Here is a 21,168-nt window from a genome sequence, read left to right as displayed (position 1 = left end):
GATTTTTTTTATGAACCAGTAGTGTTTTTAATTGCAGCATTCTGGTATATTGAACTAATTTTGGCAAAGTATGTATGTAACTTTAACTATGTAATTTGTATGGATTTTAGCAACTTACGTAAATTATTGTTTTAGTAATATGCAATATTGTGAATGCCCTGTAGATCGTTAAGTATTATAAAGGCTATGCACCATTCCTATTTAATTAGAGCTAAGGTTTTTTTGCTTTCGGTTTTAGGCCATTTTTTTATTGATCTTAAATTGATAGGATGCGCACACTACAGTGTTAAGAACTTGTTCTTTCGAATGTTATCCAATGAACTGCATTATTGTGCTTTTTGGAAACCTAGTTATTTGTACGTATTTACCACTCGAATATTTTGGAACTTGTTGACTGTTTTATGTCCAATCTTTTAGCATCCTAATGTAGTTCGTTTAAAATCTCCGAGAGACTTTTTTTTAGATTGATGTGACCAAAAATTTTAATAAACTTAACTATTTAAATGTGTATTTTCGTTTTATTGATTTCCTTGTATACAGTATAATTTGGTTAATCAGGGCAAGTATTGTGTGTAGAGTGGAGGCGGGGAGTATTGCGGCGGCTGCACGTTCTTTGCCTTCACTTGAAGAGGCTCTGCGTGTTGTGGCTCTGGCGGTTTCTTCCACCTGGAATAATAATTATAAATCAATTCCCATAGCTAATAATTACCTGCCCTTCTAGACAAAGTGACTCAATTAGTGATGTCGCTTGTAGAATCGACAAAATGTGTCAAAACCTATAGGAATGAATACGTGACAAGCACGTGACTTATCAAATGTTATGGTCAGTTTCATACATTTTAGACTTTTCGATCAGCGATGGCGATAATGTTACTTTGTCTAAGAAGGGCTGTTGTAATATTACCATGGCACGAGGCTGAGGTTGTACGGCGGCTTGGGTCGTGCGAGACGCTCGGCGCGCTCCTGGCGCAGTGCGGGCCCGTCCCGCCAGGCGGCGCAGCAGGCGCGCAGTGTGAAGTAGTACACCAACTCCACACCAGACAGCAGCGAGAACCCCAGGAACAGACCGGCTATGCCACCGAATGACACTGACACACCACACGCTAATTTACACGCATATACACTTACAACTCCCAAAGATCGTAGAGGGAATATATTTAGATATATATTTATTTACTAGCTTTCGCCTGACACTACGTCCGCGGGGTATTAAAACACGAAAGTAAGTAGTTCTAGGCTATCCTCTACGTCTATGCCAAATTTCATGAAGATCCGTTCAGCAGTTTAGGCTACAATTTAAGTTATTAGTAAGATTGAAAAGTAACATAAATTCCATGTTTAATAAACAAGAGTAGAAGCTGAAGAACATACAAACGGCAGGTGTACGTTTTTAATTGCGAACCTAAATGCATAAATAATCTTACCCAACAAGTCAACCCATCCGAAGAGCACCTCGCGTTTGTATCGCACCATTGGCCACGAAACAAACTCTGCCTCCAGAGCGTTGGACGCCACTGGACCTTTACTTGAGCTTTAATTAAACACGATAATTATATGACAAATGTTTAAGTAGACTAGTATATACTAATATTATACAAAGAAAATATTTATATTTTTGTGATTGAAATAACTCAAAAACTACTGGCACGATTTTAAAAAATTTTTCACCATTAGAACGGTATGTTATCAGTGAGTAAGGGCGAAGTCACGACCAACAACTAGTTAGTTTAAAAATGTACTGACTCAATTTCGGTGAGCTTTTCGACCTCGTAGACTGTGTGTGAGCAACCAAGCTCGCAGGCGCAGCGGCTCACGTCGGTGATGGCGGCCGCGTGTCGAGCTATGCACTCCAGTTCCCGCACTGAACATTGCCGGTACCCCTCTGTGTGCAAATAGTTATTATGTATTTGTAACTGTCGTAAATCATAAGTGTAGGATAGCTGATAAAGAATAAATTCGTACTTGTTTTCGGATAAAAATGCGGCACACATTTACAGTACGAACGACTTCTTTGCATCCGACACTGTCGCATACAGGCCGAGTACGTGTATATAGATGACGTTTCTAATTTGACTTCGTCCGCGAAGATACAACGTCTCTGTCGAATGGAGAGCTGCCGCGCGTCCTCCGTAGTGTACGTGTGTTTGACTGAGAACGACACTTTCTCTACTCTATGATCCCACGAGAGTTGTGCGCTTTGTTCCAATCCCGCCATTTCCTCGGTTGAATGAATGTAGATCTGGAACCGTTCAATCAAAATGATAGTAATTTTGATAAATTGGTCCTTCGAGTCGGTTAAAATTATTAAAAAAGAAATTCAATTATATCCACAGCTAATCGTAGTAACGTAAGTATACCACTAAGTATAACAAGGCTGCCTAAGTCCCACTTAAACTTTTAGCATTACACTTACGTCTATTATCGATGTGTTGCGAAATGAATTAAACATGAAGGACCATTTCGAATCCGTCTCGTGAATATACGCTTCGGTAAACAATTCGTTTTGCGCCTGGGATTGCCTAAAATGTATAAAAACTAGTGAAAGTAGAGATACAAGGTATTAAGACTAAAGAAATAGTCTATGTTACATATATAGGGCTGGTCATTTATTTATTTAATCACATAGTAATGAAAGTTTGTTAGATTCATACAGGATTCTATACATTACCAAGGCCAAGATTTCTCCGCGTGTCTTGAATTGTAAGCGTAACAAAACCCCATTTCTGTGAAGACTGGCACGAGAAAATCACAGCATTCCTCCGAGTCTCCTTTCCATTCGCAATCGTAAAATGCAGCCTCGCAACGTTGAACAATCTGTAAGTATTTTTGTGTTATTAGAAATACGTGAAATACAATAGAATACCAGTTATTTAAAAACAAGTTTTAAACGTAGAATGTCTTTTCTTGTCGCTATCGTATTTCAGTAAAACTGACACTAAATACAGCGTCCTTGGGATCCAATGCAGGTGCCAGGGCGTCTTCCACGGTGTGTCCGACCAGGTCAGGCTGTGTCACAAACAACGACGCACTCTCTGCTATAGAACGGTAGCTCAAAGTCGCCAGCCATTGCAGCATCTCAGTGGCGTTGGCAGGCGCCCCAGCCGGCCACACTCTGGGCAACAAAATTTACTTAGTACAGAAAAATGGCGATGAGTATTTGACTTGTGTATTGAGTTGAGTTCGGTTTTTAGGGGATGATTCAAAAATTCGCTAGTCTGTATGTTGTTTTTATAATTACGTTAAAACCATAATACTGAAAGCTCATGATAGTACATGATACAAACAATTATGATACGTACTTTTCAATGTATGCTTGTAATAATTCTTCATCAAGTGGATTCTTGTCACATATTGTAACTGCGGGAAATGGTACATCCCAATTATGGAAATCCGTGTCCAAACCTGCATCATCAGATTAAAATAAAATCATTTGTTTCTTTTAAAATTATGTCATATTATTATTGTTTTTAACTCGCCTGTAATTGTTGGATTTGTTTGAAACTTTTCCCACAGACTTACGATTATTATGCACGTGGCCACGGCGCCTATTGCCGTGAAGCTGAACCACATAAATCTAAAAGAAACCATTGTAATGTAAGAATGCTCAGGAACTAAAGATTACAACCTAACAAAATTAAAATGTATATTACTCTTACGATAGTCGTAAAGCTGTATTTTCTAAATGTACTAGATCGACACTTTAGTTGATATTAAAGTAATTATAAGAATTTTCTTTTCATTACACACTCACTTTTCACAAAAGGGTCGTTCTTTCTCCGCGATGTATCGCACGCCATGTAATGTAGAGTTGTTAAAGAATTCAGTGGTCTGATGACGTAAGCTTGCCGCCAGCAATGATAATACTCCAATATCATCTTGTTTTTTATTCTGACGCTTCTTTTTCTTTGTTCCCTTTAGATAGCGCGGTGGATATTGAGGATAGACCTTCGTCATCGTTCTGCATGCTCTATACTAAACTATGGAATATACTTGTAATTGTATTACCCACGCGATGTAAGATACAATCAGATTTATCGACCAGTTGTTGCGTGTTGCGCTCTAATTATATTATGACAACCATTGAAATCAAATATAATTATTCAGCAACCGATAGCCCATTATTTTAGGTTATACCTTCATTGTGTTATACTATAAATGTAGGTCGCTACAATCCACGATAGCGGGAAATATATGCATGCCACTCAACAATCACATGTTTTTATGTATTTCTTCCAAGAATTTCTCACTTTTTTGTCCGACAGATACTTTTTGTAATAAAAATAAAGTTTAATCACATCAACGGCTTTATTTTTTTCTACCATAAACAATAATCAAGGTACAAATGTAAAATAAACTAATGTTAATCTAAAAAAATCTTACATTCAAATAATAAATCTACAACGCGTTCATTTCTTCTATTTTCTTTTTCGATGCAGCGACTTCTTCGCCCGGGACTTCCGCTTCTTGTGGTATTAGAGCCTCTATGTCTATATCCAGGTCTTTGAGAGCTTCGTCTAGCATTTTCACTTTGCCTAATATTTTCTCTGCCTGTAGATTATATCCTGGCTCCAACATCTTCCCGGTTGGGTTAAGTTTGAACAAATATTCAGCCTAGAAGAAATAATTTAAAATCGTAGTTTCTTTAACATGAAGAACATCTAAAAAACATTGAGCTTGAAAAATCCGTCATCCATTGAGATTTATCAACTTACAAGGAAATCAATGGGGTCTTTGGGTCGTAATTTGGCGACTTCTAGAAGTCCCGCAGTCAGTGTGGGGAAGATGTACTGCACCAGATAGTTCCGCATCGGCTCGCCCGCGGCCGCCAGCGCCATTTCTTCCTCCTCACGCATCAAGCCGTATAACTCCGACTGTAAGATTTATCGATAATTTAAATCAAATGTTTAACTCCACATAATTCATTATTAACTTTTTAGATAATATACCCAATATTCCATTTTCTCTTCTTTTTCTTCTTTAATTTTCTTTTCCAGTTCCTGCAAAGCTTTACGTTGTTTGGCTTCCATCAATTCTTTTACCGCTTTTTCTTTCTTTTCTGCTCTCTCGATAACCTCTTTAGAGAGATAAAGGTATAATTATATTATCAACATAGACAAAGTTTCATTGTACTTTTTCGCTTATATTTTAATATAACAGTAAACATTTATTGTAGGATACAAATACTATTTAAATGATTCACTTAATTAATTCATAGTATGCTACTTACCCATTAACTTTGCATAACGGCACGGTCGTCCTAATCGCAGCGACACCTCGGCATACGGGCCCTCCATAGCGTAGTCATTGTGATTGTTCACAGGAACCACTAGAGGATGTATATCCAACTCGTCGAAGAAGTTAAGAGGAGACATTTCCGGGGTCTCAGCCGTCCTGAACTCACTGAGTAGCTTCAGTACTGTGTCCTCGTTCACACGAGACTCATCTTCAGGCTGGCGCATTGCCTTCTCACAGACGAATTCATCCGTCGCTTCTAAAGACACCACTATGTCTAAAACGATAAAATTTCATTATTTATTTGTTAAAAATGGTCTAACACCAAAGCAAAGCTTATAGCTTATCTATGATTCTCACCAGGTAATAACTTCTTGAGAACATTTGCGTATAAATCCACATCTTCCTCAAACATATCTCGATCTTCATCTTCACTTTGTACTTCGTCCTGTTCCTCGCCTCTCCCAAAAACTAAGAGGAATTATCACAAGTAATAAAATTACATAATATTTATAATATAGGCCGATTTATGTACTTTAGTAGATCATTAATAAACTTACGAGTAGCGCTTTGTGCTAAAGGAAATCCATCTAACACCCATCCTTTGTTTTGTGCTTCGTGACTTAATAATTTTTGTCTCAAGTATCTATGAAATAAAAGATAAAACTTGACGATTTTCTTCCGTAAAATATAGACTGCAAAGTCGCGGAAACCCGCGGTGTTTCACTTTAGGACAATTTGTAAAAAGACAAACTCCGCCTCTTCTTACAAATAACTAATCAGATATCAATGAGTGCAAACGAAGGGATAATAAACCGACTTTTTTTCGTACAGACGCATTACAAGCTGCGTTGCATTTGATTATTGTTCCGCGTCTCGTTTCAAAATGTTCAAACGATTGCAGCTTTCGAGGACCACCGCCAGTTTCCCAAGCTGTACGTGATATTTTATAATTTTGAGTTAAAACAATAATTAATCGAACCCAATGATTTCATCATCAGTCGGAGTGCGACCGGAGCGCAAGAGGCCGAGTGTTACTCTCGCCGCTTCCCGTTCGTTCTCATCATCCTCTACTTCTTCGTCTTCATCCATTGTGTTGTCGCCCTCTTCTAATCCTGGCAACTTGAACGCTTCACCTTCTTTCCAATGTTCTATTCGTAATTCCTTAAAGTTAATTAAGACGTAACATACCGATAAGAATTACATATATCCTATATTATTAGTTTACTGCAATAATTAAAATTACATACCAAATCATTCATCATGTCATTAACAATAGTGTCGGGAGAAACATACACCAATCCGTAATTCTCGCAAATTAATCTCGATAATGTACTCTTACCAATCATTATAGGGCCGTATATAACAATCTGTGTGAAATATGAAAACAAAAAATATAGATTTTCATTATGTCTATGTTCAAATTCAGCTACAAATTAGATTTCTCATTAGATCTCTTATGGTCGGTGTTCTAGCTAAGTTTAATCTTTCATTAGTATGTTTGGTTCGATAATTTCATGAAATGCGTTTCCGAACTACGTACGAGTAATTTGATTTTTAGTCTGTTGAAACATAGGTCAACCTAATACTAGTGAATCAATAGGAAATCTTACTAATATTATAAATACGAAAGTTTAGATGGATGGATGTTTGATAAGAGTTTGTAGCTTAAACGGCTAAACGGGTCTGATGAAATTTCGTATAGATGTAGAGGATAGCCTGGAAGAACACATACGCTACTTCCTTAAATAAATGGAAACTTCAGAAACCCAGCATCAACAGTTTTTCTTCGGATGTTATTTTGATGTGTTTTACCTTGAAAGATTTTAATTCTCGTTCCTTTTTAAATTGCTTTATAAGAGCGGGAACATTCTCAGAGAAGGTCAACTCTGAAACCCATTGTAAGCCCATAGTCTCCACGATAAAAGTCGGTTCCATATTCAAATTCAGATTCATCAGATCGTACATTCTTTGCTATAAAATATTATTTGGAATCTTAAAATGTTGGACGTAAGACTTATGTAATGCTTCCAATATAGAAATACATAATAATATAACAAAATTGTAATATAGTAGGAAGGTCATTTTTACATCTATTTCAGGAATCAAGAAGGCTTCTTCAGGCGGTATGCATTTGAACATTCCAGAACCGACTATTCGTCCTAATGGTTTAATAATCTGTAAACATTTTAAATTTAATAAAATAAAAACAATTACTAGCTATAGATACTAAACAATAAAAATGTAATATCCTTACTTGTCTCTGTTTCGTTACATTTTGTTCGACCGCCAAAATATATAGCTTTTTTGGGAAATTCGTTACAAGATTATAAACAATCCTGAAGTGTACAAAACATTATTTCTTTTACTGACCACAAACAATAACATACATTTATTTCTACTTACTCTGCTAAGTCCAATACATTAATAATAGGAATAACATTTGCACCGCGGCCTAGTATAGGTAAAAAGGGTTCGCATTCCCAAGCCTTTTGAAACCAATAATAAAGAGCATCTTCGCGTCCACCGTATGTCATCCCGGAAGCTACCACCAAAGCACTGAAAAAGTGTTTTTCTTGGAAATAAACACAATTTAAAAAAAATGTTTAAAACAATTCCGTAGAATAAGTGAGTGTCCAGATATTAAGAATAACTCTCGGTGCATATTTATAATTTATTCAATGATTCCTGTAAACCGAAATGGTAACAAGCATGTCGGAGTTTACAACTTTATGTAAGAACGTAACAATAACCATTATCCGAAACGTAACTACTTAATAGTACCCGTTAGAACGTTTATAAGTTACCGTTAAAGTTAGGCAACACAACATACAGTATAATACATCTTTGATGCAAAATACAGTTTCATCACAACATTTTATGGAGCGATCTCAAAGTATAGCAGGGGCATCGCCAGTTGGTGAGTCAGGGTAGGTGCTAGCTCTAGAAGAATCCAAAAATGTAAAAAAGTTACAAAAACTACTACTAATAAAACCTCATTAGTAGAAGCCCAGACCATTGACTGGCGAACCCATGAACTCTTTTTTTAAATTTTTTAAAACATTTTCTTTACTGTTCACGGAGGTAAAGTTTCAACCCTCACTAACAGTACCTATGACAGAACTCACCCAATTTTCGACTTGAACTTTCTGGCAATGCCGATGACCTCATTTTCAACGTTATAATGCTGTTTGTAATTTGGATGCGCTTTTCTTTTGCGAAAATCTGTCTCCACAAAAGGCATCTCTGGTGCGTCCTAAAAAGTCGTTAAAACCGGGTATTCGGTTTAAATTTTTCATTGATTTTAAATGCATAAAAACGCGACGTTGAAATCACAAATTATAAATTAACAATTTTAATTGTAGCCACCAGAAATAATTCTAGGCCTAATCTTTTTCTTTACATAAGTACTCTATTTAAATACTGACAAAGAAGTTTTTGTTATTTATATTACTTTTGCAATTCCAAAGATAATCATTTGTTAGTAGTTTAGTATTACCGGGTCCAATGGCTTCGTAAGAGCCCACGTCATTACTGTGGATAACAATATCAGATAACGCCTCTTGGAATCCGGGACGTCGCCGGCGTCGTTCACTACGCTTTGAGCTTGTTCCGCCTGTAGTTCCTTTTCAAGCAAGTCTTTTAAAACTACAATGTTAAACAATATTGATGTAGTCTCCCAAGTAAATAGTATAACATACAATCGATATAGGAGTATACGCAGATCAAATTAATAGCTTGCTCTAACTTGTTGCATTTAAAATTATGTTTGGCATTTCTTACGTTTAAGATAATCCGAAGCAAGTTTGACTTGTTGAGTATCACGACTTATATCTAAAATCACCGTCCCACAGGTGAGCATCTGTGGCAAGCATTCGTTGATAGGTACTATTGCTGCTACATTGTCGATGGTTGCTATTTTAGGATCAATAACAGTGCCTAGAAGATAAATATAATATTATCACTAAAACGTTAATGTATTTCATTTAGGCTCTTTAATAGTCTGCATTCTACATTGAAATACGTAGAGAACCATAACGTTACAAAAGGAAATACTGAAGGTTCAAACTACACCTGAGTTCATAATATAAGAGCAGATTTAAAAGGTAGTGACCCTGATAACATAGTTATCAGAGAATATCGGAGCAATTCCATATTACCTATGATTTCATAAGGTTCCACAACTGGCTTTGGCGAGATTAATATCTCCGAGTGCTCCCCTATATCCGACACCGACGAGACGACCGTAGACTGTTCAGTTTTCTCTATTATCTTCGACACTTTCTTCAAAATTTGTTCACCATGATACGAGTCTAAACTATTTATAAAATATCTTTTGTTGGAGAAAGTGTTTTCAAAAGTTGTTGATACATTTCTAATATTCGACATTGTTAGTAAATTAAAGCAAAATAACTTTACCACTGTTTGGAGTTTTTTAACTTTCTATCGAAAGGGCAAACAAATATTGTATAGATTATGACAAAATGTGTCAAAACATTATTGACGTTTCATTAAAAAGTTCAGCAAAGGCAGAAAAGGTTTTTAATTTTATATAAAAACCTGGAGAACTCGGATTATTGTTAGCGATTTAATAAAATACATGAATAGAATAAAACATTTTAATTATAATAATTGTCCTGATTACATTCAATAAAAGGCATTTGAATAAAATATAATAAAGATAAAACATCAATGCATTATCGTACCAATACACAAGTAAAGGTACCTACAAAACATTAGTTGTATCCACACATTAAAAATATATGTTTTATGTACTTGCTTATTTGAGACTAACGAGCACTAGTGTGTAGACACAACTAAAGAATAATCCAAAGTACATAAACCCAAATACTTAAACGACAAAGATGTCAACTGGACGGTATTATGTAACAATTAAACAGGCTTCAACTTATTGTCTAGGTCTATTATAAACCTATATTAAGTATTTAGTAGCCAAACAAAAACGCTTACAGTAAATGTTAAGTATACACGCCTTTGTAAATTCCGGGACACCAGTGGCTTTACCCTCTATTCCTTTGCTATTGTATAAAATAAGACCACAAAGGTATATGCTTCTTCTGTGTAAAGACCACAGAACCACATGCAGGAAAAGATCTCGAGGGATATCAAGAACCAATCTTCTCCACGACTTTAAGCGGAGCGTCTTTGAAGTACATTTTTCTGTATATAATACTTAGTAAATATATAAAATTGATTGTTCCCAAGCACCGTTATATAAGTCTAATTTAATTAAAACTAGTGGAATCATTTTTTATAACTTTCGTACTTCTTTCACTTCCGTCAATATTTTTTTACATATAAACAACACAAATAATTATACAATGCAAATATGGAGATATAAATTACATGTTCTAGTTGTGCAATAACATGAGACTGTGTAAATGACGTCATGGTGTTCGAGTGCATAGTGCAACTAGTAAAGGCCGAGTGAAAGAGTCTCACGTTATTTTACACGCGTAGTACCGTGCACGACTGTAACTGAAATCTATCTTTAGATGAATTACAAAACAAAATCAAACACGTTTATAAATCCAAATTATTCAGTCTCATTTAAAAATATAATAATCCATTTAAAATTCAATTCCAAAAATTCAATCATTCAAAAGTGCAGTTATGGCACGAACAAATCGTTTGATGTAATACTGTTCATTTCTTGTACTATACTCTAGATAATGTCATGTTAAAAGTATTATTCGATGTGGTAAGAGGACGGCTTAACTAATGTAAATTTAATTTCAATATTTCATTCTTAACATTAATTTAGAGTAGTAGTAGCATGTTGACATATTTAAGTACATAGTTATAATACTTGGAATGTTTAAGTTACCTTTATTTTAAGTAAAATGTCGTCACATTGTAAAATTAAGTAATGCAATGAGTATCTTTTCTTCTATAATACTTGAATGTTAAAATTAAGTACATTTAAGTGAAACATGTAAAATATGTTATAAAAGTATGTTAAAAAAGATAAAAAAACTAAAATCATTGTATAAATATATGGTATATACGATATACATTATACGAAACATTATTTTCATAATTGTAATTTGTATTTTTGTAATTAAAAAATAAAATCAAAATAGATAAAATTCAAATACTTGATTCAGCCAATAAATAAAATTATTATAAAAATAACCAGGTGGACTATAATAGCCTTGAAGGCTAATTTGAAAACGTTCTTGTAAAAATTTAAGAGATACCGATTTGTATGTAGATACATTTGCAATTGTAGCTTCATTCCGCGGCCAAGAAGTGTTACTTCACGCAATACTAAATTACCAATGTTTTTTTATGGCCAATAATGTTAGTAATTCAATATTCCAATACCAATCCGTACGTAAAACTAAACTTACTGGAAATATAATTCTTAACCTAAAAGTGTAAAAAGTTCGACAGATATAAAGGCGAAAATAAGGTATCATCTCGCTTTAGGTTTCCTTCGAAACTTCAAAAGCGAAATAACATTTAGTTTATGTAAAAGGCACTTAGTTGCTTTGTGTATATCACTGACAACTGAAATTACTCAATAATTCCAGGGCACCTTTGTAGTTGAGAACTCGATTAATTTGACAGCACCAGACTGTTTCATAATATGTATTAATACTTATTTTAACCTACACCCTTAAGTACAAAATATGTATTAAAAGTACTTGAACGTATCTTTCCTACAACTGTGTAGTAATGACCGACTTACGATGAATTATTGTTATTTCCTTCTCTCCGATACCCGATGGGGAACTGGGCTCGGAAGTCACAAGCCAAGGAGATAATGACGATATCGGTTGGGGTTTGGGCACAACATCTTTTCTTTCCACTGGTTTTGGCGAAGCTATCTTGGTTTGGGCACGCGGAGGTTCGACCACCACAATAGAGACATATTGCGAATTATTAGCTAGCGGAGAACTTGGCTCGTTCAGAATTTTCGGTGAAGGTGTAGACGGAATAGACAGATTTATGTTCGGTGACTCATTAATTATTTTAATTTCATTCTCTCTCGCTTTAAGAATGTTATTACACTTCAACTGACCCGGAGGCAGATTCTTAGTTGACGATAAATAACATTTTGCTTGATTGTTCGGTATTTCTTTGTCCGACAATGAATCCAACTGATCTTTCTTAGCTTCGTTTTTGGAGTCATCGTTATTCAATTTCTCTTTCACCAGGCTCATAAGAAGATCGTTAAGTGGATTAAATTCAGCTGCGGGGGAACAATTACAAGGCGGTTTGTTTATAACCAGCTGCGTAAGGTTATTTTTCTTCTCGTCTGCATTACCTTTATCTATTTTGAATAATACTTTATTGCTGATAGCATCCTCTTTTGATATCTTCACCTCTTCCACTGGTTCGTCATTCATAAGATTCTTTGTTGAAGGCTCTCCTACCTCAGTTAGCTTCGAATCTATCTCAATAAGCGAAGATTTTTGTGATTTCGCGCTACTCTTTCTCGACAGAGTATCGAGTGTCGAGTCCGGAACAAGCGGCGTAGTATCTGTAGAAGTACTCGGCATCTCGTTGTTGACTTCAGACTGGGATGGAGTTTCAGGTTTTGCTGTTACGTTCTGTTTTTCGCGTTCCCTTAAAACATGACTCTGACGTCGAGCGAACCTCTGGCTGGGGCGTCTCTCGAATTGAACGGTGCGACGCGCTCGATTCTGTTGTGTGGTTTGATATTCTGTTTTGCCCGAGTATTGGAATCTCGATCCCATCCTGAAGAAGTTTTGCCTGGCAGAAGGTCCTTTAACTGGGGCTCGTAAGCGGAAGAAAGTGTGGTGTTCTACAGCACATTTCCAGAGATGTTTACATGCTTTTTCATTGTGCAGGCGGAAAACAAATGTATGCTCCTGTTCACGACCTTGATCATCATCTTCAACGACTACCAGCGTCAATTTCTTTTTCTTGAAATCTAATTTGCTTATCTTGGGCCAAAAGAATAACCCAATTTTTTGAGGTCCTTCAAATACGAGTATACCGGTAGGTGTCAAACCCAAATGGTACTCACATCCATCTTTCCCCAAAACAATGTGCATATCAACACCATACATTTCAAGCCACTTTGCCTTATTTAAGTAATTTACTTCAGCTTGTGCCGGAGTCAGACCCTTGTATTTTTTATACTCTTCTAATATTTCTATTTCCATCTCCTCTGTTTGATTTGGCACAAATCTAAACTCTGAAACTGTAGCAGGTGTGTGCATCGACTCATCAAAATCTCCTAATTCTGACTGAAGGGCCAAGGCAGCCAGCTCCACTGCAGTGGAATGAGGACATTCTAATTTACTCTCCAAAATATCTTTTTTCAGTTGTAGGAAAAATTGATATCTAGTCAATTCTTCTCTTAAATTATTGGGTTCAGATGAGTAAAATTTAACTTTTAAACGCAAAGTATATGGGGGCCCTATTTTAACTTGTTTCTTTATTGTTTTAGTTGGATCCAACCAGTGTTTAACATTATTTGTGTCAGTAAATTGCAGTCCAAAATAATCTTTTTCAATTAAATCTAAAGAATAAAATACTTGTTCATAGAGATCTGCAGCACTAGCTTTCTTTGATAGATTGATGGATAAATCAGTTTCATCAAGTAACATTACCTTGCATTGTATCAAGTTTTTGTTGCTCGAATTTTTCTGGGCCTGTTTGTTTCGATTCTGGCTGGATGAGCGCCCTCTTCGGCTGAGGAAGCGCAGCATTTTGACAGGGTATAATAAATCTATAACAAACAAAAACAAAATTACCAGACATCAGTTTATTTAAGGGACCAATTAAAGAAACAGATTGTACTGATTATATTCTGGAAGAGGACTTGAATGACACCTAATTTTATAAAATTTTGTCAAATCTGTTAGTCTACCATATGTATTATTTCCTCATTATGATGAAAAAAGAAATGAAGTGTGTTCTCTTTTCAGAAGCCTTTTATGTAAATGCATTATAACATTGTCCAACATAACAGATTAAGGGTATTATAATTGGATTGCTACTGAGCATAATTAATGGTAATATTGAAAAAAACATTTTTTGTTAGGCAATTGTTTTACATATGAATTAACATCTATACATAAATTATTCATCATGAAATTATATGTTTATAAAGTAAAAATAAAAGTATTATAGGTGGTCAATTACCATTTCCACATCAGTATCACATAAAGTTTAACAAAAAGCAAAGATCTATGTGCAATATGTTACCATCTGGGACATTAGTTGCACCCAGGTCAAAATTGCAATATATATTAGTATGTTTATGTAAAACTAAGACATTATTGTGGGCGTATATCTTAGTTCTAAGCGAACGTGGATACAGTGAAAGAACTGGTTTTCAGGAGAATGCATTTTCTATAGACGTTGATGGGATTACTTATTTCTATGTTTATTACATGAACATAAACAACTTACCAAATCCTGAATGATGTACGAAACCCCCAGAATCATCAAAGTAAATTGATAAAATCTCAATCCATTGAAAATAAACCTTGTCAACACAACACAGAAAAAATATTAAAAAGCAGACTCACTGCAGATTAAAATAAAAATTAACATTTATATTTTTTGTTCATGAAAAAATACATCAATTGCATGTGAAATAAATTCTTTGGGCTTAATAATAGTAATTAATAGCCAAAAATAATCACATTAATGAATGAGTAGTAAAAATGAAACTGCCCTTTTTAATCTGTTGTCTAGGTTTGACACTAGTTTGACATTCTGTTCCTCTTTCTGGATTTTTGAAAAGAATCTGACTTTTCATATGAGGTGACTGTGCGTGGCTATTTTATATAAAAGTAAAACGTTCTTTTTAAACAATAAAGGTAATTTTATTATATATCATAAACTTTATAGTATTACTGTATCATTATCTTTAGTTATTAACTGTCATAGAACATTAACAACGGTTAAAATTGAGGTTATAAGCTAAGAGGGATTTGCCTTATTAATTCTAGATTGCAGTTACATGTTTTTATATTCAGAACTGCGTATTAACGTTATTCAATTTTCTAAAACATGCCTGAATTAACATAAGTTATATTTTAAAATGATAGTTTAAAACTGATATAAGTTGTAGACTTGTTTATACGGTATTTTCTATTGACAACAAAAAGTAGAGACAAATATTGAAAACGGTCTAACAATGATGTGTACTTGTATCTATTTCTTACAAATTATTAAAGTTATATTTTTAATAATTTTGCAAATAGAGCTGTTGTAAGGTCAAACGAAATATGGCAGTACCTATATGTAATGTTTTCTAAATATATTATTACTTTAAACAAATTTGTGGTCATTTTTTATGTATATATTCAAATACCTTAATACCTGTGCAATTGAATTTATTTAATAAATAAATCTTTTTGTGTAACAATAGTATTTGTGATGTGAATGAAAACCTTTTTCTTCTTCCCTTCTGACTTCCCAAAAGAAGGAGGTACTCATTTCATCTGTATGTTTTTTTTTATTACAGATGCCTGTAGCCGATGATATACAATCCTCTTGGGCAGATGAGGTTGAAATTGATCAGGGAGCTCTTCCGCCACCATCTGAAGTGGTCGAAAATGGTTTGAAGATTGTCACTGAATATAAATATGACAATGACAATAAAAAGGTGAAAATTGTAAGGACATACAAAATTGAGAAGCGTGTTGTATCAAAGGTAAAAATATTACTGATTTATGTAATTATTGGCTGTTATTGTGTAAGAATACTTTTTTATATAGAAAACAATTCTTCAATATACATCACAATGGTTTCAAAAGAACAACATTACTTTTCTGTTTTAGAGTATTGCAAAGCGTAAAACATGGAGTAAATTTGGTGATTCAGCAAGTGATAAGCCTGGTCCTAATCCTGCAACCACTAATGTCTCTGAAGATGTATTCATGCAGTTCATCACCAGCAAAGAAGAAAGTCAACGAACTGATGATGGTGAACTTGATGGTCTTAAGGTATTTATTTGATATATTCATATAGTGCATTAATTGGTGTTACCTTTAACTATTTTAATTAAAGCAAACAAGTTTTAAATATGTTACCATGTAAATATATAATCTCTATTCCTACATTGTAAAGCCCAAAGACTGATGAAATATATGTTGATCAATAATTAATAAAAACATTTTACAATTCAATTTTAGCCTCAAACAAGTAGTGTCATCTACAAGTGCCGAACATGCCAGGGTGAACATTGGACTTTGAGTTGTCCATTCAAGAATAGTGACGTGGTTATGGCCAAGGCCAATGAAGTTGCTAAAGCTGCTGGTGAGTAGGAGTTACTTTTTACATCTGGTTATCTATAAAACTATTGTTTTTTTATTTAAAATTAAATTCAAAGTCACTTTCTGTAACCTTCCTTTTTTTATTGTTGTTATCAGAAGCGAAGGCTCCTGCGACAACCAATAAGTACATTGCGCCGAACATGCGCGAGGGCGCAAAGCCTCGCAGCTGCGAGCCCCCGGGCCCGAGACGTGACGACATTGCAGCCATTCGTATCTCAAACCTCAGCAACTTTGCTGTTGAGGCTGATCTTGATGACCTGGTCCGAGGCTTTGGACCTGTACAAAAGCTGTACCTTGCAAAGGAAAAGGTTTGGTCTATATTTTATTTACCACTTTTTTGTTTATTTACAACTATTTCTAACTTAGGTTGGGTAAACATAAAAAAGGTAATCAATCATCTAGATCTATGTTTCAAGGGCTTTGCTTATGTCAATGAAATTTATTTCTATAATGGTTACTATAACTTCTCATGTGAAGGAAATATCCTGTATGCCTTGTTTCCCTACAATGCAAGCTTCCCTATTCTTATCTTTCTATGAGAATAAGATATTAAAATACTTGATATTTATAATTTTATTTTAGTAATTGTAAATGCTTTCTTTCAGAGCACGGGACAATGCAAAGGGTTTGCATATGTCCACTTCAAGTTTAAAGCCGATGCTGCGAAAGCTATCCAGATACTTAACGGTTATGGGTATGATCACTTGATTCTGAATGTTGAATGGTCGAAGCCACCACAAAATAATTAGTTGTCACTGATAAAGAACTTGTATACAATATTTTGGAATAAATGGTTTAAAAAGTATGATTTTTGTTTTAATGTTGACACAGTTTGTGGCATGCATGGTTGATGAAAATTAATTGAATAACATTGTTTTCTTTTCATATATAGTTAGTTATAACATCTCATAACCTGCGGGAGTTATTTTAAAAATAAATGCCACCATACTTGCTAACAAATGTGCTAATTTATTACTTAAGCATGCATGCTTGAATGATTACATGACAATGCAAATAAAACAAGTACATAACAGTACCTAAATGTTGCAGTCTGGTATTTGTACAAGGCAAGGGTTAGGTAAGGTAATGGTAGTTGAAAAAAAAAAAACATTTAGAAAGTTTAATAAAAGTAAATGAGTTCTCTTAACATTAACAGACTAAATATATTTTAAATCCAATTATTTATTCGAAGCATTTCTTATGACTAGACATTTATTAAAGGATCTCAACACCAACACTATAATGTGAATAAATAGTTAAAAAATAACATGTGCACTTAGTTTTGAAAAATGCTTAAGTCCCATTTAAGTAACTAACAACAAACAAGCATGCTAAAGATATTTTATATGTCAATATCATATTTTTCATCATCACTGTTAGGGCTATATGTTTCTTCAGGGAGTCGTACTTCACCGCAGAACATAAGTTCTACATAATTAAAATAATCTAATGCTATATTAGTTAATGTTGCTCCTGTTGCAATGCCAAGTACTGTGCCAATGACTGGTCTTTGGCCAACAGAGCTTCTTAAAATTGCCCATAGGAATATAGAACCTAAAGGCCATAGACAACCACCAAGAAATGCCCAAGAGAAACGCCTTGCCGGTGCAGCGGTGGCAATGTGTGGTCGCCCCCAAAGCCAGAGTCCAGCTCCACTGCCCGCTGATAGGAATAAAACATCCGTCACATCACGCCGAGGAAATAATCTGAAATGATACAAACAAGTTATCTTAATTTAGTCTAATTGAATGTAGTGTTTTGGTATTAGATGAGTTGAATAGTTGCAGTATGGGTCTAAGGAATCACAATAATACATAATTATAATTATCCATCGATGGAACAGTGCCTTCAAGAAAGGTGGCGGAAGTAGAAAAATTTTAGATGCTAATTAAAGAAGTACATACCTGACCATCAAGTGTGGATTCATCACACTGACTGATAATGTTGTGTAACTGACGAGGCCTTGTAAAGGCAAATAATAAAACAAAACATTGTCCTTAGTGAAAGGCGGTATTCTTATTCTGTTAACAGACTTATTAATATATTCTACAGTTTTGGGAACTGTAACCGGTAGACTGAAAACTTGTGTTTTAATGTTAGCATAAATCTTCTCAAAAAATTCCATTGTGATGAGATAATTAAAACACTGTATTCTTGATCTACATTAACAGAGTTACGTAGGTACCAATAATTTGGCAAGGGCTATAAGGTTATTTATAATTATTAATTGTAATTAGCACTAAAGTTGGTAGTTCGGACACTGAATAAATTTTAGTAAAATCATAAACACAGTAGACATAGACAAGAGAAACTGACAAACATGCAGATCCAGGTCGCACAATGCTAACATAGACTCTCATTGGACATTTAAAATTATTTATAAATTTAAATGTCTAATAATTTAATTTATCTCATGCATGCATTGCAAAATTCAAGTTAAAATGTTCAAAATCCAATAAGGGCAGCTAAAGCAACTGTGTTTAAATAACAAAGCAGTGGAGAAAATGAGAATATATTTTCATTATATTGCCTTTGCCTTTGAGAAGGTTGGACATAAACATAGATTTGTCAATGTCAAATATCTATGTTCCAACGATCTGTCAATGTCATGTATGTTTTATAGGTTATTTTAAAAATAAAAATAGTATTATGCTTATTAAGCCGCGTTTAATCAATCTTTTAAAGAACTTTAATTTAAATAGAAATGTGTTTTCTGTTGGGAATGTACTGGCTTTATCGAAAAGAAAATACACGGATAGCCTTATACTTGGCTTAGAAACATCTTGCGACGATACTGGCTGTGCGATTGTAAATAAAAAGGGCGAATTATTAGCTGAATCTCTACATTCACAGAATTTAATGCATTTACGACATGGAGGAATTATTCCAGATATTGCTCGCGATTTGCATAGCAGCTCTGTAGAACCAGTCGTATCTGAAACATTGAAGCAAGCTCGAGTATCAATGAATGATATTGCAGCGATAGCAGTTACCTTAAAACCTGGTCTTCCACTGAGCCTTGCAGTTGGAATGAAGTATGCAAAACATCTAGCTCGTAAATACAATAAACCAATAATTCCAATACATCATATGGAAGCTCATGCTCTAGTTGCAAGAATGCAACATAACATTGAATTTCCATACTTAACTTTGTTAATATCTGGAGGGCATTGTCTATTAGCTGTTGTTGAAGATATAATGAACTTTAAATTACTTGGAGAAAGTATTGACATGGCACCTGGTGAAATGTTTGATAAGGTTGCTAGAAGAATGAAACTAAGAAATGTCCCTGAATTTGCTCAGATGTGCGGGGGACAAGCAGTTGAACTAGCTGGATCAAGAGCTACCAATCCTCATTTATTCAAACTGCCTTTACCTCTAGCTGATTATAAAGATTGCAATTTTAGTTTCAATGGTTTAAAAACATCAGTATTACTACATTTAAGTAGAAAAGAAAAGGAACATCAGATAACAGCTGATAAGTTAATACCGGAAGTTAATGATTTATGTGCAGCTATGTTGATGGCCACATCTAGACATTTAGTTCATAGAACACAGAGAGCTATGGAGTTTTGTCAACAAAATAATTTAATACCTGATTTCAAAAAACAATTAATTGTCTCTGGTGGAGTAGCTTGTAATAATTATATTTTTAATGCTCTATCATTGTTGTGTCATGAATTCAATTATCAAATATACAGGCCTATACCAAAATTATGTACAGATAATGGAGTTATGATAGCTTGGAATGGTTTAGAAAAATGGCAAAGAGGCTTGAATATTGTTACAGATTTAAATAGCTTAGATATTGAAGGTACTAGTCAATTAGGTGAAAATTTTATATCAAAAGTTGCAGAAGCAAGAATTCCTATAAAATTAGTTAAAATAAAAATGAGATGATAATATTACCTTGCTGTTTAATTCACGTGTTTCTGCCTATACCTTTTTTTTCTACAATACTATATTAATAATACTGTAGACTTTATACTTTCCACAAATTAATACCATGGTAATTAATTTAAGTTGTTTAACCAAGCATCATATCACAATTTATCATTCTAAACTGTTTTTCATTAAGTTTTTCTACCCATCTTTTCCGTTATATTGTGTATCAATTCCTCAAAGTTTGTATCTACATTCTTTCCATTTTGATCTTGAATGCTTTTTGACTCAATCAGAAGTTATATCATCTAATCGTGGACATTCTATTTTGAAAATCGAACATTCGTATAGTTTATAATCAATGCAGTTGTAACTAGCATGTTTATTTATGAAATTATTTTATTGAAAAATAATTTTGTTAAAGTGTTGAAAATATGTGTAATGTTGATGAATAATATTTAAATAAAGAGTTGAGTGCACTATAGTGATGTGGAGTTGTTTATAAAATATAAAATTTTATAAATGGTGTTCGCGTAATGAACATTGTATTGAAAATGCTAAGTCGATGGTGAGGGGTTCGTGTATTGGAAAATTATTTTTTTTTTATTTTGATATTTTCTTGAAAATATGTTTAAGGGGTTTAATTAGATGTATAAAAATATATTTTTAATAAATTAAAAAAAATGTAAGAGAAAGTGGAATTCAATACGCGGCAACCCCACGTCTTATGTGGTACTCGATGTGCATGTCGATGCTTGAGACTATA

General features: G+C 34.2%; 6 protein-coding genes across 6 annotated transcripts; 2 read left to right on the top strand and 4 right to left on the bottom strand.

Annotated features, from left to right (window-relative positions):
• Window positions 1-250: 250 nt before the first annotated feature.
• Window positions 251-4,251, bottom strand: LOC106105495 (sodium channel protein Nach-like). The gene is made up of 11 exons (XM_013285842.1): window positions 3,752-4,251; window positions 3,477-3,574; window positions 3,300-3,402; window positions 2,935-3,112; window positions 2,669-2,814; window positions 2,414-2,519; window positions 1,963-2,239; window positions 1,744-1,882; window positions 1,425-1,531; window positions 905-1,088; window positions 251-666 (listed from the first exon to the last, which is right to left on the bottom strand). The coding sequence occupies exons 1-11, from the start codon at window positions 3,952-3,954 to the stop codon at window positions 555-557; spliced, it is 1,653 nt and encodes a 550-aa protein (XP_013141296.1). The 5' UTR covers window positions 3,955-4,251; the 3' UTR covers window positions 251-554.
• Window positions 4,252-4,353: 102 nt separating this feature from the next.
• LOC106105394 (adenylate kinase 7-like) lies at window positions 4,354-9,690 on the bottom strand. The gene is made up of 16 exons (XM_013285688.1): window positions 9,393-9,690; window positions 9,016-9,171; window positions 8,732-8,880; window positions 8,361-8,488; window positions 7,639-7,791; window positions 7,490-7,571; window positions 7,324-7,410; window positions 7,048-7,206; window positions 6,483-6,602; window positions 6,215-6,396; window positions 5,793-5,878; window positions 5,593-5,703; window positions 5,228-5,509; window positions 4,947-5,074; window positions 4,713-4,871; window positions 4,354-4,611 (listed from the first exon to the last, which is right to left on the bottom strand). Exons 1-16 carry the CDS (start codon window positions 9,619-9,621, stop codon window positions 4,396-4,398), a joined length of 2,427 nt encoding a protein of 808 aa, XP_013141142.1. The 5' UTR covers window positions 9,622-9,690; the 3' UTR covers window positions 4,354-4,395.
• A 1,111-nt stretch (window positions 9,691-10,801) lies between these two features.
• On the bottom strand, window positions 10,802-14,750 carry LOC106105523 (band 4.1-like protein 5). Its single transcript, XM_013285889.1, has 2 exons — window positions 14,647-14,750; window positions 10,802-13,960 (listed from the first exon to the last, which is right to left on the bottom strand). The coding sequence occupies exon 2, from the start codon at window positions 13,938-13,940 to the stop codon at window positions 11,919-11,921; it is 2,022 nt and encodes a 673-aa protein (XP_013141343.1). The 5' UTR covers window positions 13,941-13,960; window positions 14,647-14,750; the 3' UTR covers window positions 10,802-11,918.
• Window positions 14,751-14,952: 202 nt separating this feature from the next.
• On the top strand, window positions 14,953-17,325 carry LOC106105375 (eukaryotic translation initiation factor 3 subunit G). Its single transcript, XM_013285665.1, has 6 exons — window positions 14,953-15,059; window positions 15,710-15,898; window positions 16,026-16,190; window positions 16,380-16,503; window positions 16,617-16,828; window positions 17,126-17,325. The coding sequence occupies exons 2-6, from the start codon at window positions 15,710-15,712 to the stop codon at window positions 17,267-17,269; spliced, it is 834 nt and encodes a 277-aa protein (XP_013141119.1). The 5' UTR covers window positions 14,953-15,059; the 3' UTR covers window positions 17,270-17,325.
• Window positions 17,326-17,684: 359 nt separating this feature from the next.
• On the bottom strand, window positions 17,685-18,829 carry LOC106105383. The gene is made up of 2 exons (XM_013285674.1): window positions 18,425-18,829; window positions 17,685-18,226 (listed from the first exon to the last, which is right to left on the bottom strand). The coding sequence occupies exons 1-2, from the start codon at window positions 18,643-18,645 to the stop codon at window positions 17,863-17,865; spliced, it is 585 nt and encodes a 194-aa protein (XP_013141128.1). The 5' UTR covers window positions 18,646-18,829; the 3' UTR covers window positions 17,685-17,862.
• A 292-nt stretch (window positions 18,830-19,121) lies between these two features.
• Window positions 19,122-20,428, top strand: LOC106105380 (probable tRNA N6-adenosine threonylcarbamoyltransferase, mitochondrial). The gene has a single exon (XM_013285672.1). It carries the CDS (start codon window positions 19,170-19,172, stop codon window positions 20,418-20,420), a length of 1,251 nt encoding a protein of 416 aa, XP_013141126.1. The 5' UTR covers window positions 19,122-19,169; the 3' UTR covers window positions 20,421-20,428.
• The last annotated feature ends 740 nt before the right edge of the window (window positions 20,429-21,168 follow it).

This window comes from Papilio polytes, unplaced genomic scaffold, assembly GCF_000836215.1.
Source record: "Papilio polytes unplaced genomic scaffold, Ppol_1.0 DF822845.1, whole genome shotgun sequence".
NCBI lineage: Eukaryota > Metazoa > Arthropoda > Insecta > Lepidoptera > Papilionidae > Papilio > Papilio polytes.
The sequence above is the reverse complement of the archived record's forward strand: the minus strand, read 5'-3'. Positions and strand labels throughout refer to the sequence as shown.